Source organism: Trachinotus anak, unplaced genomic scaffold, assembly GCF_046630095.1.
Source record: "Trachinotus anak isolate AG129_WGS33_773 ecotype Australia unplaced genomic scaffold, CSIRO_AGI_Tana_v1 ptg000019l, whole genome shotgun sequence".
NCBI classification, from domain to species: domain Eukaryota; kingdom Metazoa; phylum Chordata; class Actinopteri; order Carangiformes; family Carangidae; genus Trachinotus; species Trachinotus anak.
The window spans coordinates 20,057,300-20,070,726 of NW_027273870.1; the positions used below are offsets into that span (position 1 = coordinate 20,057,300).

Here is a 13,427-nt window from a genome sequence, read left to right on the forward strand (position 1 = left end):
TGTGTGCTGATGATGCATGAATTTAACACAGGAATGTTTGTTGACACAAAAGTAGCCACTGACATTTTTCAGTGTGTCACCTTCTTTGGTCTTCAAATGCAAAAAAAGGACAAGTGAAAGGAACAAAGACAATTCATAAGATTTCAAAGAAATATTTTAATCATACTAAAAACATCAACACTTAGAGCCAAGACAAGCTAAAAAAAACATAACACATACATAAATATAATGAACAAGGGTGATAATAAACACATCAGCCAATGTATTCAACAAGTTGTTGGAGTTGTTCACAGTTCTTCACAACTTCTGGCAAAGACAGCAGGGTCTGTGTGGAGACAATAAAAGCATTCCTTACCTCAAATACCCATACTATACGCTTTACACTATTGACAGGATGCCAGAAGTGAAAGAACACAGAAAAACAATATGAAATGGTCTCTCTCACCTCTCTGACTTTATTGATCATGTTGTTTAACATCTGAAGTTCATTCTCACTTTTCTGCTGGTTGCTCTGATGGATTATTTGCTGTGAGAGACGTTACAACATCATGAACACACTGGACCACATCCACACAAGACAGTTCTGAGCTACTGGCATGAAAACAATCAAATGTGTCCCCAAGACATTAAAGAAAGACGGTTGTGTTTTTGTCAAGAATACAAATGACACTGTATATAGTCAGCACTTACATGTCTCTTTGCTCTTTCAAGGAGTTTCACTCTGGCCTGCTCCACCTCCTGAAGACTCAGCTTCAATCTCTCCACCTAAGGATCAGATCAAAGAATGCATGTTAGAGAAAAAGTGCATAAAGCCTGTAGTGTTTGCTCAGGAATAGGCTGAGAAGCTAGATGCAGAAAAACGACAAAGCACAAATGCTGTATTTGGCTGGACAGGATCATATGTACCTCTCTCAACAACTTTATCTTCTCTTCCATGAAATGTGCTGGGTTAGCTGACGGGCCACCAGCTTTTTTCAACTCCTCGCGTAGGAACTGAGACTCCACCTTTGACTGCTGGAGAGAGCGACGGAGCTCAACCACCTCCTTCCGCAATTCCTGTGAAAAATTGACAAAAAAACCCCTGTTACATTCAGTCAACTGTCTCTGCCATTTTCACACATGATGTATTCCTAAATGGCTTTGAAACGTATACATGGAATCTGTGCCTTACATTACTGTCAGCCTTGTGTTTATTTAGAATGTCCTGGGTGTCTTGTATTTCTGCCGACAACTTTGCCACAGTTTTCTCATCCTGTGTAAAGAGAAAGATTTTTTAAAGAATATTTTCAGTGCTTTTCTCAGCTCAACAGGATCAGGAGCACCCTTCTTTACCCATCTTAAACTTTGTTGGGCATCATAGATAAAGTTAACACCGTAAAAATGTACTGCCTTTCTTACCTGAGCTTTCTGCTGCAACGCCTGATTGCCCCTCTCAACCAGGCTGTTCAGGCGGCTAAATTGATGCTTCAGCTGAAACACTTCAGCCTCATGTTTGCTGTTTGCAGCCTGCTGCTCCTCCTGCAGGCTATAGCTGGAACAAAGCAGAAAATAACGCTGGATTTTACAATATGTTTGTGTGAACAATGCTCTTTTCCAAACATGAAACTAATTTGTCAAAAATGAAAGAAAACCTGGCAACTCCAATCAGTCATTCCTCTGAGGTGAGCTTAAGAGGAAATTTATTCAGAAATCTTCTATATATCCACTAAGTTCTCTTTCACATTTGGTTTTCTTGAACACTGCTGAAGTGGCAGAAACATCAAATGTTCATAAGTTCCAGAGTGTCAATTGTGAGGACTTGTTGTTTATATTGTCTCATGACAATACAAAACCAAATAATTAATGCAGAAAAATAACAAATCAACAGAATAATTGTTGATAAAAATAATTGTTAGTTGCAGCTTTTCATTAACTGATCTAGTGTTAAAGAGATTAGTTGAATCAATAAATCAATTGACTATCAAATTGGGTGGTGCTTAGAGGTTAATATCTGTTAATTGACATTTTTTTGCCCAACATTTTGGCATTTTTTTCACTATTTTCTAAGATTTAATAGATTGCAGACTGTACTGCACATCCATTTATCTAAATTATTATTATCTACTACGGAAAAGTACTTAAAAATAATTAGTTGAATAAAAAGTTTATCAAACATAATTACGTAATTAAATTTTTATTGTATCACCACACATATTTTACAGCACTTACATAGTGTTGTGCAGCTCCTCCAGCTGAGCGTCTTTGCGCTGCTGCACCAGCTTCAGGGTGCAGGCGAGCTCTGTGACAGTGCTGCCCATGTCGACCAGCAGCTCTGCCACACTGCTCTGATCCTCGTCCTCTTCTGGTTCAAACTCTACTGCATTTAAATTCTTTTTAGGGGTGATGGCGGCAATGCGGGTGAAGGCGCTTGTCTCACTGAACAAAGTTTCACACTCTGGCTCGGGCATGTCTGAAGGGACTGAAAAGACAGTGAACTACAACTTAGATTTTCAATTGTCTCACTTTCATTGGATTAAAATCTAATGCCCTCTCTGAACTGCGTTTGAAGTACGTAATTAGATTTTTCCCATGTAGGTGTGCAATTTTCTATTTCACTCAGTTATAGCCCCTTTAACCCAGATGCTAGCTGTGCAAAATTACTCTGACACACATGTTAATTCAGTACAATTTACCAGAATAGAAGAAAATGACAGCTGGGTTTATTATCCTTGGGAGTATTGATAAAAACACAACCACCTGCTACTTCTTAAAAGAAGAACATTTTGAGTTATTCTAGGGAAATGGACTTTTAACCTTCCTTCAGAGGATATCTATACCTCCCTTTCATAAAGGGGACACATTATATGAAATGGGTCTGTAGAACATCACAGCACTCAACTCATGTTTGAGCTTTTCAAATGAAAGAGCTGCTGTCACTGCTCAGAGACACCTCTTTGAACTTTCTTGCACCATATTAAATAATTTTTTTTATAACAGCTTTCATTCTCAATAGAACCAGATGTTCACCAAAGCAGTGCAAAATGTCTGGCCCAAGTCTGACCCAGGTTAGAGGAAGATCATGAAGCAGGGTTGGATGATGCACACTGACCGATTTAGACTGACCACCAGCATGGGTCTAAGCAGCATCAATGTGTCAGTCTCAAAGCTGCTGTTTTATTCAAGGTACAAAAAAAAAAATTCAAATAAAATCTGTTAAAATTTTCATTCTTGTTTCTCAAATCAGCTTTGATTTGCCTCGGAGCGAAATGTATCACAAAACATATGCGGGTTGAGCTACAGTACCTGGTCCAGGAGGTGTCTCTGCTTTGACATCTTCCTCCTTCTCAGTAGTTAATGCAACCATGATACTGTCCACAAACGAGCTGGAGGGGTGACGACGCTCCAAGCTGTGGACTGGTTGAGACTCTTTATCCTTCCGTGGATCTGCTTTCTAAAAAGTAAGACATATAAGCTTGTGTAAAAATATGTTTCTGCTGTCCTCTTACTTACAATTCATGGAAGCATTCATGTATTTACTGGCTACTACATGGTTTTTAAAGTTTTGTAAACCAAGAGGTCTGACACCACACAGAGTTGAAGAATCTTTCTCATAACAAAACTTGCTTGAAAGACAACTGCATCTTCGGTGTAAACATAATCTAGGGCTCTTAAACAGTGGTGAATCATCCAGTCTACTGGAAACAGTAATAAGCTTGTATGTATTCATTTATAGGATAAATATACAGATGTGGCCAAAAGTGTTGGCACCCTTACAGCTCACTTAAACTGCTGAAAGTGTTGAAATTAAAAAAGTTTCTCTGTCATGGACAGCTACGTGCCTGTGGTTTGCCATAGTATAAAACGATAACACTGTGAAAAATGACTTCGACAAAATAATTGGTACCCCTTAGAAGTGGTGACAAGTGAGTTACAGTGATATTTCAAACAGACTATTGTCTTCAATTAGTATCACAGATGTCTGCGATCTTATACCCACAGGGCCAAATCTCCCTGGAGGTGGCCACAAGGAAGAAAATTAACCCCATATTGAACAGAGTAGTTTGAAAAAGGAAAAAGGAACCAAGGAAAACCTAAAAAACAGACAGAAGCTGATGTCCAAGAAACAACAATGTCCAGCCTCACCATACATCACTCTCTGAAGGAAAGTGAGCTCCATGGAAGAAGACACAAGAAGACCCAAATTTTGAAAGAACACCATAAAAAAGCCAGACTGGAGTTTGGTAAAATTCATGTTCACAAGTCACAATGTTTCTGGAAGAATCAAAAGCAACGTGTCTGTTTCATCAAATATGGAATAAAGAATACTGGACAGCAATTAACTGTCTCAGTGTTCAGTTTATTTCAGAGAAAATTGTGGTTTTTCTTTTGAAAGTGGTGGGATACCAATAATTTTGGCCACGTCCGTACATGAACACATATGAAAGTGAGACAAAGGTGGTGACATCTGACTGCTCTGTAATTGTTACCTGGTCACTGAGAGCTGCATGTAGCTCGTTGGTCAGCCCTCGCAGTGTGTGATGCAGCAAAGTGATCTCAGTGACTGCCTGAGCCAGCTTCTCTCCAACCTCCAGCTGGGTTGCACTGGCTCTGGACCTTGTGGTTTCCAGCTGCTCCTGCAAACTTCTGTTCTCAAGCCTACATCACACAAATACAGATAAGTTATCACTGAGTATATAGACAAAATGTTAAATATTGTCAGACAAAGCTTAGAACAATTTGTAGTAAGATTAACACCAGCTTTGCTTAAGTTCAAACAGAGCTGCATGCACACAGAGAGACTGAGGACTTGTTTACCTACAGAGAAATTTTACTCTTGATCAAATATACAGATAGAGAGAAATATGACTAATTTCCTCCTCACTTCCAATTTGCTGCTATCTTGCTTCAGACAAGATGCAAAGAAGTATGTTAAGTATATTTTATACTGTTGATGATCAGAGCAAAAAAATATTTTTTTAGCAAACCAAAAACATTGGATGACAGCAAAATGCTGGAGTATTTAAGTAAGGCAGAAGTGGTGTCAACCTGACAGAAGCAACCCACCAAATCTAATCAACATTTCTCACTAATATATGGCTACAGTAACAGCGCATGAATTAATGCCAGGCTTTGCCTCTTTATTAAAATGCAAAAAAAGAAGCTCATTAAATGGAAGTTGCCAACTTATACTTACCGAAGCTGACTAAGTTCTTCTTTTAGGTCCTCACACTCAATGTTCCTCTCCCGGAGCCCCTGCAGGTTGGCCCTCAGCATACGCTCACTTTCAGCCACCTGCTCCCTCGCCAACTCATTCTCCATCTGTAAGAACTGACACATACAGACAAGAAGATATTAAACAGGAAACCCACCATGAAACAGGAGTTGCGAACTGTTCCTATGATGACCACAACTGTAAAATAAAATAATTGCCAGTCAAAACAGAAAATTGCTCACAACAAAGGTACTATTCTACTGTGTTGGAACATATGCCCAGATCATGGATTTATGATTGCTTATATAGTTAGCGTATTATTAGCGTGATAATCAAGCATGTATGTTATGTGAAATGTGTGTGTTCTCCTAACTAAGACTGGATCAAAGGATTGTATTTGTCATCCATTCCAAACATCTCGATTTGCTCACAACCCTATTGATTCCAGCAATCCTCTCAGGCAACATGAAAAACAATAGACAGTAAAGTAAGAGGCGCTATATCCAGTCTATATCCAAGCCAAGAATCCAAAAAGCACCACAGGTGTAACGCATACTGTATTCACTCTACAAGCAAACCTCGTTCATCTCCCGCACGCCACCGAGTTGTGTGCAAACGTCCTGGAGCTGCTGGAGCTGCATTTTCTGAGACTGTGAGAGGGTCTGAAGCTGACCGAGCTGTTCCTCACTCTCAGCCAGAGCCCGACTCAACTCGCACACCCGCTGCTCCGACTGGCCCAGTGACGTCTCCAACCTGGACACAGGCACCGACAAAACACAGACAGAGGCATTGGCTGCAGTGTTTTCTATAACATTTGTTGATGTGTAGCGTGGAGCTGGCCTGTTGGTCCCAATCCTCTGCAATAATTCAAGAAACTCCCATTCTTCATTACTTGTCAGCAGAAGAAAGAGGGCCAACTTTCCTTCCAAACCAAATGATACCTGAATGCCTATCAAAGCATTTAGAAATAAATGTAAAGTAACAATGGACATAAAGAAGTATGTACTTTCATCAACCAGTGTTGTCCTGTGGTTTCGTTTAAAATTTCATATCAAACCATTAACCCATTTTAAGTTATTGTTTCATTCATACTGAAAATCATTGTTGCCACTTACTCATTTGCTCTGTCCTTGGCTTGTTGGATGTCCTTCCATGACTGCTGCAATCTGAAAAAAAACAACTTGTTTTAGCACCGACATGCTGTATATCAGTGAGGGTTTTTTTTTTTCTCCCTTTTGCTTCTTCAGTTTTCTAAATGACAAACAAGTTGCACAAGCACTTGCAGAATTTGCCTCCATTTTTCAATAAAGTTAGTGTTGTTGCCGGGATCGTACTTTGTAGTCTCAGAAGCAAGGGCCTGCTCCAAGAAGGTGTAGGAGGCCAACGTGGAGGAAACTGTAGCAGACAACTCCGTCACCTTCCTCTCTAGCTGATCCCTCTCTTCCTCTTGTTCTGTTAGCTTCTGACGTAGCACACCCATCTCTGACATTTCATGAGAAGAAAGAACTGTTATCAACTTAATAGGCTAATAAAGAAGAAAACTACTTCGACTCTTTATACAACAGTTTGAAAAGACAAGGAATTGAACAATCAAAGCAAGCTTAACATATTTATTTCAGTTTTTACCTGAGGTCAGAATTGTCACCTGCAGATTTAAATCACCAATCTGTTCTCTGGCAGTTTGGAGATTCAAATTAGCTTCATTCAATTCTTCTTCAATCTGTTGAGTACAGGTTAATTAAATTTTTTTTTTTATATTTTCATGATTTGCAGCCATCATCATTCTTATAAAACAATTAGTCAAGCAGTGCAGAGCAATAAACATCCCAATTAAATTATTCAAGTCTGACCTGCTCTCTCTCTTCAACAGCTTGGTCTCTTGAAGAAACATGCTCGTCTCTCTCTCTCAAAGCGGCCGCTGCTTTCTCATTTAGCTTCAGAAGCATGGGAGCAGTTTTCTGCAGAAGGCCTCTGACTGTGCAGAGCTGTGGAAAGATGACCCCAGAAAACCATCGGCACCATGAGCATTATATTTCAAATAAAGTTGTGACTGCCATCACCATACAAACACCATACAGGGGGACAAAATAACATGGAGCTACTGTTCTGTTGTTATTAAGTTGTGAGAAAATGGCACAGAAATCAAACTACAATTTAAATAAAACAGTTTCAAACAAAACACAGTTATTCATAATGTTTTTGCACCCTAACATATGAGATGCCAGTCCTTTCTGCACAGCTTTGCGATTTCTGGGTAGAACTGGACTAAACCAAACCAAACCAAACCAAACCAAACCAAACCAAACCAAACCAAAACAAAACAAAACAAAACAAAACAAAACAAAACAAAACAAAACAAAAAGGGGTGGGGTGGGGGCTAGGCTTTAAAAAAAGAAAAACAGACTCTGGAGCTTGATCAGGGCTCTGGCTATGAGATGTGAGGCCATGGAAGTCAACTAAACAGGTTGTGTCTGTTCCTCTGTTGAGCTAATGCTAACTAGCAGCTGTCTACAGACATCAGGCTGAGGTCTTGTCAACATTAACGGTGCAGATTAATTTGTGAGCAGACTTTCCGTTTCTGCCCTGTCTGCATTCAAAGTGATAATTAAGGTTGATATCTGTACTTAACTGAAGCATCTGTCACTGACAGTCTATGCCTAACTGCATGGGATTCCATTTATTTTAAAATAAATACTTTGTCCAGTTTTATAACCAGAAAATATGTTTACAATTTAACTGATTATGTGCAATTGAAACATTTTATACAGTGATGCTCGCTTGTCAAAGCAGAGGAAATTTAAGCTCCCAAGATAAATTCTGAGAGGCGCTTTACACAGCATTAGTATTTAACTGATGTCACTGAATTATCAAGAATCAAAATCGAATGATTGGGAGATCAGAACCGATATCGAGCCCTATTTTAGAGACTCACAACATACTGTACAAAGGTGTTGTTATATGCCTATAGTGTATTTCTGAGTCTTTTAAAAAAAAGAGTATATTGCACATACTTCTCTCATCAAACTGGACTGCTCCTCCATGGTTTGGGACAAAAGGTCAGAAGCAGAGCTCAGCGTTTCAGTGTAGGCCTGGTTTAATGCAACCTGCATTAGCAGAGAAAAAAATAAACTGAAATCAGACACACTCTGAAGGATGTTATACTGAATAAATTGCAATGTTGCTTTTTGTTCTTGCCTGTTCTGGGTAGGCCTGGTTTAGGGCAGCCAGGAGTTCTTGTTGAGACCCCACACTCTTCTCTAGCTCTGACATTTCTCTGGCACAGTGTGTCCTCAACTGTTCCATCGCATTGAAGGCCTGAAACAGACAATCAGACACACACTTTATGGAATGAAGAATGCCGCAAAAATTACCTATAGAGGGCTGTTTGCATATTCTCTATAATGTTTGTCAACCAGGGCAGGAAAACTACCATTCCTGCTACATAAAACCTGAAGTACTAAGAGGACTTTAATACTTATTTCATCTCATCTTTCCACACAACAAAAGCATGAAAAAGTGCAGCCCTGTTGTTTAGAAGTACTGGCTTCATCTGTACCAAAATGACCACAAAATCGTGTTGTTGCAACCTGAAACTGAGACAACAAACAAATAAACAGAGCAGAAAAAAAAGAACTACTAAGGCCACATAACAATTAAGAAGTCACTGTTTACCGCCTCCTTGGCTGTGAAGGCCTCCTCCATCTGTGTCCTCATGTCATCTCTTTGGTGAAGAGCATCTTTGACCTTCTGCATCATTCGTGTTTGTGTCTCTGTTGTTTTCTCAAATAGAGACTTCATCTGACCATACTAAACAGCACAGGGAATAAATACCAGCTTCATTCAAGCACATGAACATGCATCATTACTGGAGTTCACACAGTTAACACAGACCATAACGTAAATGCTGGAAATACTTATACAGTTGATGTCATGTGAGAATGACATCCACGACATGTTTACATACATGTGAAACGAGACTTTGATGGTCCTCTCTAACAACGTCCTCTATTTCTTTCATGTTGGAGAGAGCAGCATCTGTGTCACTACTCAAACAAGTCTGTTGGGACAAATACACACACTTCACTGTTATAATAGAACAAAATCAGGTGAGCCAACACATATCCACATACGAATAAAGTAAGTCATAAAAACACAGTGACATCAAAGAACATTGTACTTGTGAGGTCTATACAACTTTGCAACATAGGGTAGGTTTTCTGTCATTGCTTGTGTCTCACCATGGTGATCCTCATGTCCTGCATACACTGAATGAGGTTCTGTAGAGAACTTCCGCCCAGCTCCAACTCATTAATTCTGCTCAGAGCCTCCATGTAGAGGTCTCGGTACATTGTTGTCTATATAAAATACAAATAAAATGTTCATTAAAACTAATAATTGAAAATTATATCTTCTGTAAAAGTTCAACAGAATGCTGAACTGCAAGAAACCAAAGGTATCATAGTAAAATAATTCAATGTACAAAAATACCAATTCTAAACTCTTCACCTCCTTATGTCAGCCTCTTTTCTGAATGTGTCCTTACCTGAGTGAGTTCAGTGTGGTCCGTCTGCACTAATTTCTCCCTGAGCTCTGAAGGTGCAGGGCCTGCAGAAGGACATCCATGTACTCTGGCTGCAGACAGCTGCTGCACCAGGGCTTCCACCATGATCATGCTAGACCTTAACCTCTGCTCCAGCTCTTGTCTGGGGAGGCACTCTAGGCTGCCTGGAGGTACACTGAGATCACATGAATAGAAAGAAATAGTGAAGAAACAAACAGAGATACACACAAAAAAGTAGAAATGGCCATGTCATAATTACAAATCATTAGCTACCAAAGTTTATTAAACAATAAATCCATGGCTAACACTTACTTCCACAGGAGGGGGTCAGTAAGAGTGCAGGAGTCAACCACAGAGATATCCCTCTTTCTCTCAAACTGGCCAGATGTATTGAGGCTTTGATCCACCAGTTCTACAGCAGTGGTGCCCACACACACACTGTGAGTTTCTGCAGGAGTTGCTCCAACTGATGGGACTGTGACAACAGCGGGAGGTGGAGCAGAAGCAGAGACAGGAGAAGGACCCATCTTTCCAGATGCCAAGATGAGGAACTCTGCCATCTGCCGGAGCTGCTGCTGAAGGGGACCATCTGGAATCAAGGGGAAATCCAGAACTGGCTTTTCTACCTCAGACTGAGGCACAGTACAGGGCTTCACACCCAGACCCTCATCCGGCTCAGAGACTGGGCCTGACTGGGGTTTATAACCCAGTGCTGTAGAGTTTAACAGAGGACGTGGCATGGGGCTCTCCAAGTGCTCTGCCCATAACCCAGCGGGGTCAGTGTTAGCAGGAGCCACCAAACTCTTTTCACCCTCAAGTGCAGAGTCGTCAGCTAAAAAATGGTCCAAAGCAGGATCATTAAGAGCCTTGAATACAGATAGAGAAGCTCTCCTAACAACAGGACTGAGGATTCCAAACTGCAAGGCAGATGCTAGTGAAGGACACTGTGACAGCGCTTTCAAAACATCAGGGAGGTTCTCTGCATGAGGGTTTTCTGCAGAGTTAAGAAGAACAGGACCATCTCCTGATGAGCCGAGGGCACTGTCTCTGGCCTCACTGGATTCGGGCAGTCCACTGTTTGAACGCATTTGAGAGACATGTTCCAGATGCTGCTGCACTTCCACAGGTGTGGGACTCTCTGCTGAAGCCACAGGTTTACTGCAGTCAGAAGACTCTGGTTTGTGAAGCACTGAAGGCATTGTAGTGTCCTCAGGATGCATTGAGCACTTTGAGGTTTCTTGTACTTGGCACTTAATAATGGATTCATTATCCAAAGCTCTTAATGGCCTGTTGGTCTGCAAAGATGTGGTGAAAGCTGGCGGGTGAGTATCTACAACAACGTCATCATTTTCCAAGTGGCAGTTAGGTTGTTCATAGTCATCTCTGATATGATCCTGTGTAACAGAAGTCGGTACAGTGTTGTCATCCTGGGGCTGGCAGATGACTGCCTGGTCATTAGGCAGTGGGAAAGTCTTCTCAGACAATTGGCTGCCATTTGATTCTTCAACTCCACCTCCAGCTCTGATTAAAGAGCTAAATGCACCAGCCTGCTGTCTGGCAGTCTGGCCATCAGGTGCCACCAAGCTAATTTGTTGAACCTCGTCCATGGCATCAGTGTTGTATGACGATGGTTTCTTGGCAGTGGAAAGGTTACCACTTGTAGTTGATGAGTAATTTTCACTATTACAGTATGGGTGATCTAAATGATCATTACCGTTTTGCCTATCATGGTCTCCAGCTAAAACACTCTGGTTTATGCTATAATTGTGTGACACACTGCTGGTCACAGTGTAGTCAGCTGACAGAGGAACAGTCTCATTTACAATTTTGGTGCCATCTGAAATTTCTATCTCACCCCCAGTGCAGTTAAATGATTTAAAGGTTACATCACTCACTCCACTGGGAGGTTTTTCAAAACCACCTGGGCTCTCAGAGAAGGTGGTGTTGACAGAGACATCATTGTCACTGCTACAGTAGGGATGATCAGCATGTTCTGCATGACACATTTGACCATAGACAGAGAGATCAGTTGAATTTAAACTGTTGTCTTGTAAAGATTCACGAAGCTGTGTCTGGGGCAGAGGGATGGTCTCATCATGTTGTCTGGTGACATCTGCAACTTCCACCTCACATCCATCATAGTGTAAAGATTTCCAGGTAACATCTCTCTCTCCACAGCAATCATTCTGAAAAACTCCTGAATCTTCTGTGGCAGGTTTATCATCCAGGCTCCCAGAGGCCAGCGTAGTATTGGGAATTTCACAGAGGCATGCTGCATCAGTGTCAACTGAGGAAGCATCCATCATCTCTGGACTGTAATACGGATGTTCTCTGTGGTCACCGCATGACTGCACTATCATACTGTCAGATATCACTGTATCTTCAGTTTCAGTGCTATATGTAGCCTGATCATTTGGCAAAATAATGCTCTCTTCTGCACACACTGAAGAGCCTGAAATCTCAACCTCACCTCCAGGACAGATGAAGGATTTAAATGTTACATCTCCAAGTCCACAAGTGGTCTCAGCAGTTGTCATATCATTTGTGGGAGCACTGGTTTGTATCATTTTGGTGGTTGGAGGACAGTATAAGTGGGGGTCCGGGTCACAGAGAGGAGCATCACCCTGTTCATCAGAATGGATAGAGGGTAAGAAAAGTCACAACATCATAAAAAATAATATCAGCAATTCTATGTATAAGTATAAACCCACCTTTGTTATTTTCAAGGCACCAGCACTTGATTTCAGCCTAGATGAAGGAGTTGACAGGTGCAGCATTTCATTCTCCAGACTTCGCAGAGGAGTGCGCTCTCCATAGTTGCTGGTAGGCTAACATCAACAAAAGTTGAAATAATTTATTATTAGCTTGCTCATTCATAGATTACAACTGTATACTGTGCATGACAGAGTGCAAATGTCTCACCAAGCCTTCCCCAGTGGAATTTGATTTCCTGGAGGACATTACTCTGTAACTGCAAAAAAAATTATATTTCCTTTTAAAGATGTTTTAAAGTAGTTGATTAAAGTGATTGGTGTCAAACTATTGTGACCCCAACGTTAAACCAGTTTCTAGACAGAAATGATGTCAACATTAACCAGCTAGCTAAGATGCTACTGACATCAAGTTACGTATCAAGTGCAGGCAACTGTCTACAAGCAGGATTTTTAGCGCATTCATACGTGCTAATAAGTAACCAGATATAACATGGATTTACAGATTAATACTAGATCATCGCACAATCCGCTGCTAATCATAATGTCAGCAAGGGCGTAAGTTTGGACATCAAACTTGTCTGACAGACAGCGTTACCGAAGTCGTTAGTAAACGTTAACTCTAGATAAGTTTGCACACAGCTAATTAACGAGCATTTTAAACTAACTAAACTATCATTTGCTTGAGTCAGACCATTAAATTGTGTAAAAGCACATTACCTTCCAAACGTTAACAGCCAACTTTAACCAACGTTACAAAAGTGAACGAGAAAAACAAATCTAGGCTGAACAGCCATCAACCGCGTTTCATTCAAAACACAAATGTCAGCTCTGCTATTGGTTCGTTTCTCTTCTTCGGTTGTTTTGTGACGCACCGGGTGGACGTAGTGCGTACAGCGACGTACTGCCGCCCCCTACAGGACGTTAACGTCACAACTCAAAATAAAATCTAAAATGCTTAATT

General features: G+C 40.8%; 1 protein-coding gene across 2 annotated transcripts; it reads right to left on the bottom strand.

Annotated features, from left to right (window-relative positions):
• Positions 1-136: 136 nt before the first annotated feature.
• spag5 (sperm associated antigen 5) lies at positions 137-13,357 on the bottom strand. 2 transcript variants are annotated; one of them, XM_071504533.1, is made up of 26 exons: positions 13,184-13,341; positions 12,675-12,723; positions 12,464-12,580; positions 12,223-12,376; positions 10,065-10,341; positions 9,735-9,927; positions 9,430-9,546; positions 9,156-9,248; positions 8,864-8,998; positions 8,387-8,506; positions 8,203-8,295; positions 7,042-7,176; positions 6,818-6,911; positions 6,526-6,673; positions 6,307-6,357; positions 5,770-5,944; positions 5,174-5,307; positions 4,467-4,635; positions 3,283-3,430; positions 2,209-2,458; positions 1,399-1,531; positions 1,172-1,252; positions 907-1,056; positions 691-765; positions 446-526; positions 137-325 (listed from the first exon to the last, which is right to left on the bottom strand). In XM_071504533.1, the coding sequence occupies exons 2-26, from the start codon at positions 12,711-12,713 to the stop codon at positions 254-256; spliced, it is 3,234 nt and encodes a 1,077-aa protein (XP_071360634.1). In that variant the 5' UTR covers positions 12,714-12,723; positions 13,184-13,341; the 3' UTR covers positions 137-253. The 2 variants fall into 2 exon arrangements, with proteins under 2 accessions (XP_071360634.1, XP_071360633.1); XM_071504532.1 differs by having other exon boundaries at positions 10,065-12,376; positions 13,184-13,357.
• Positions 13,358-13,427: the final 70 nt, after the last annotated feature.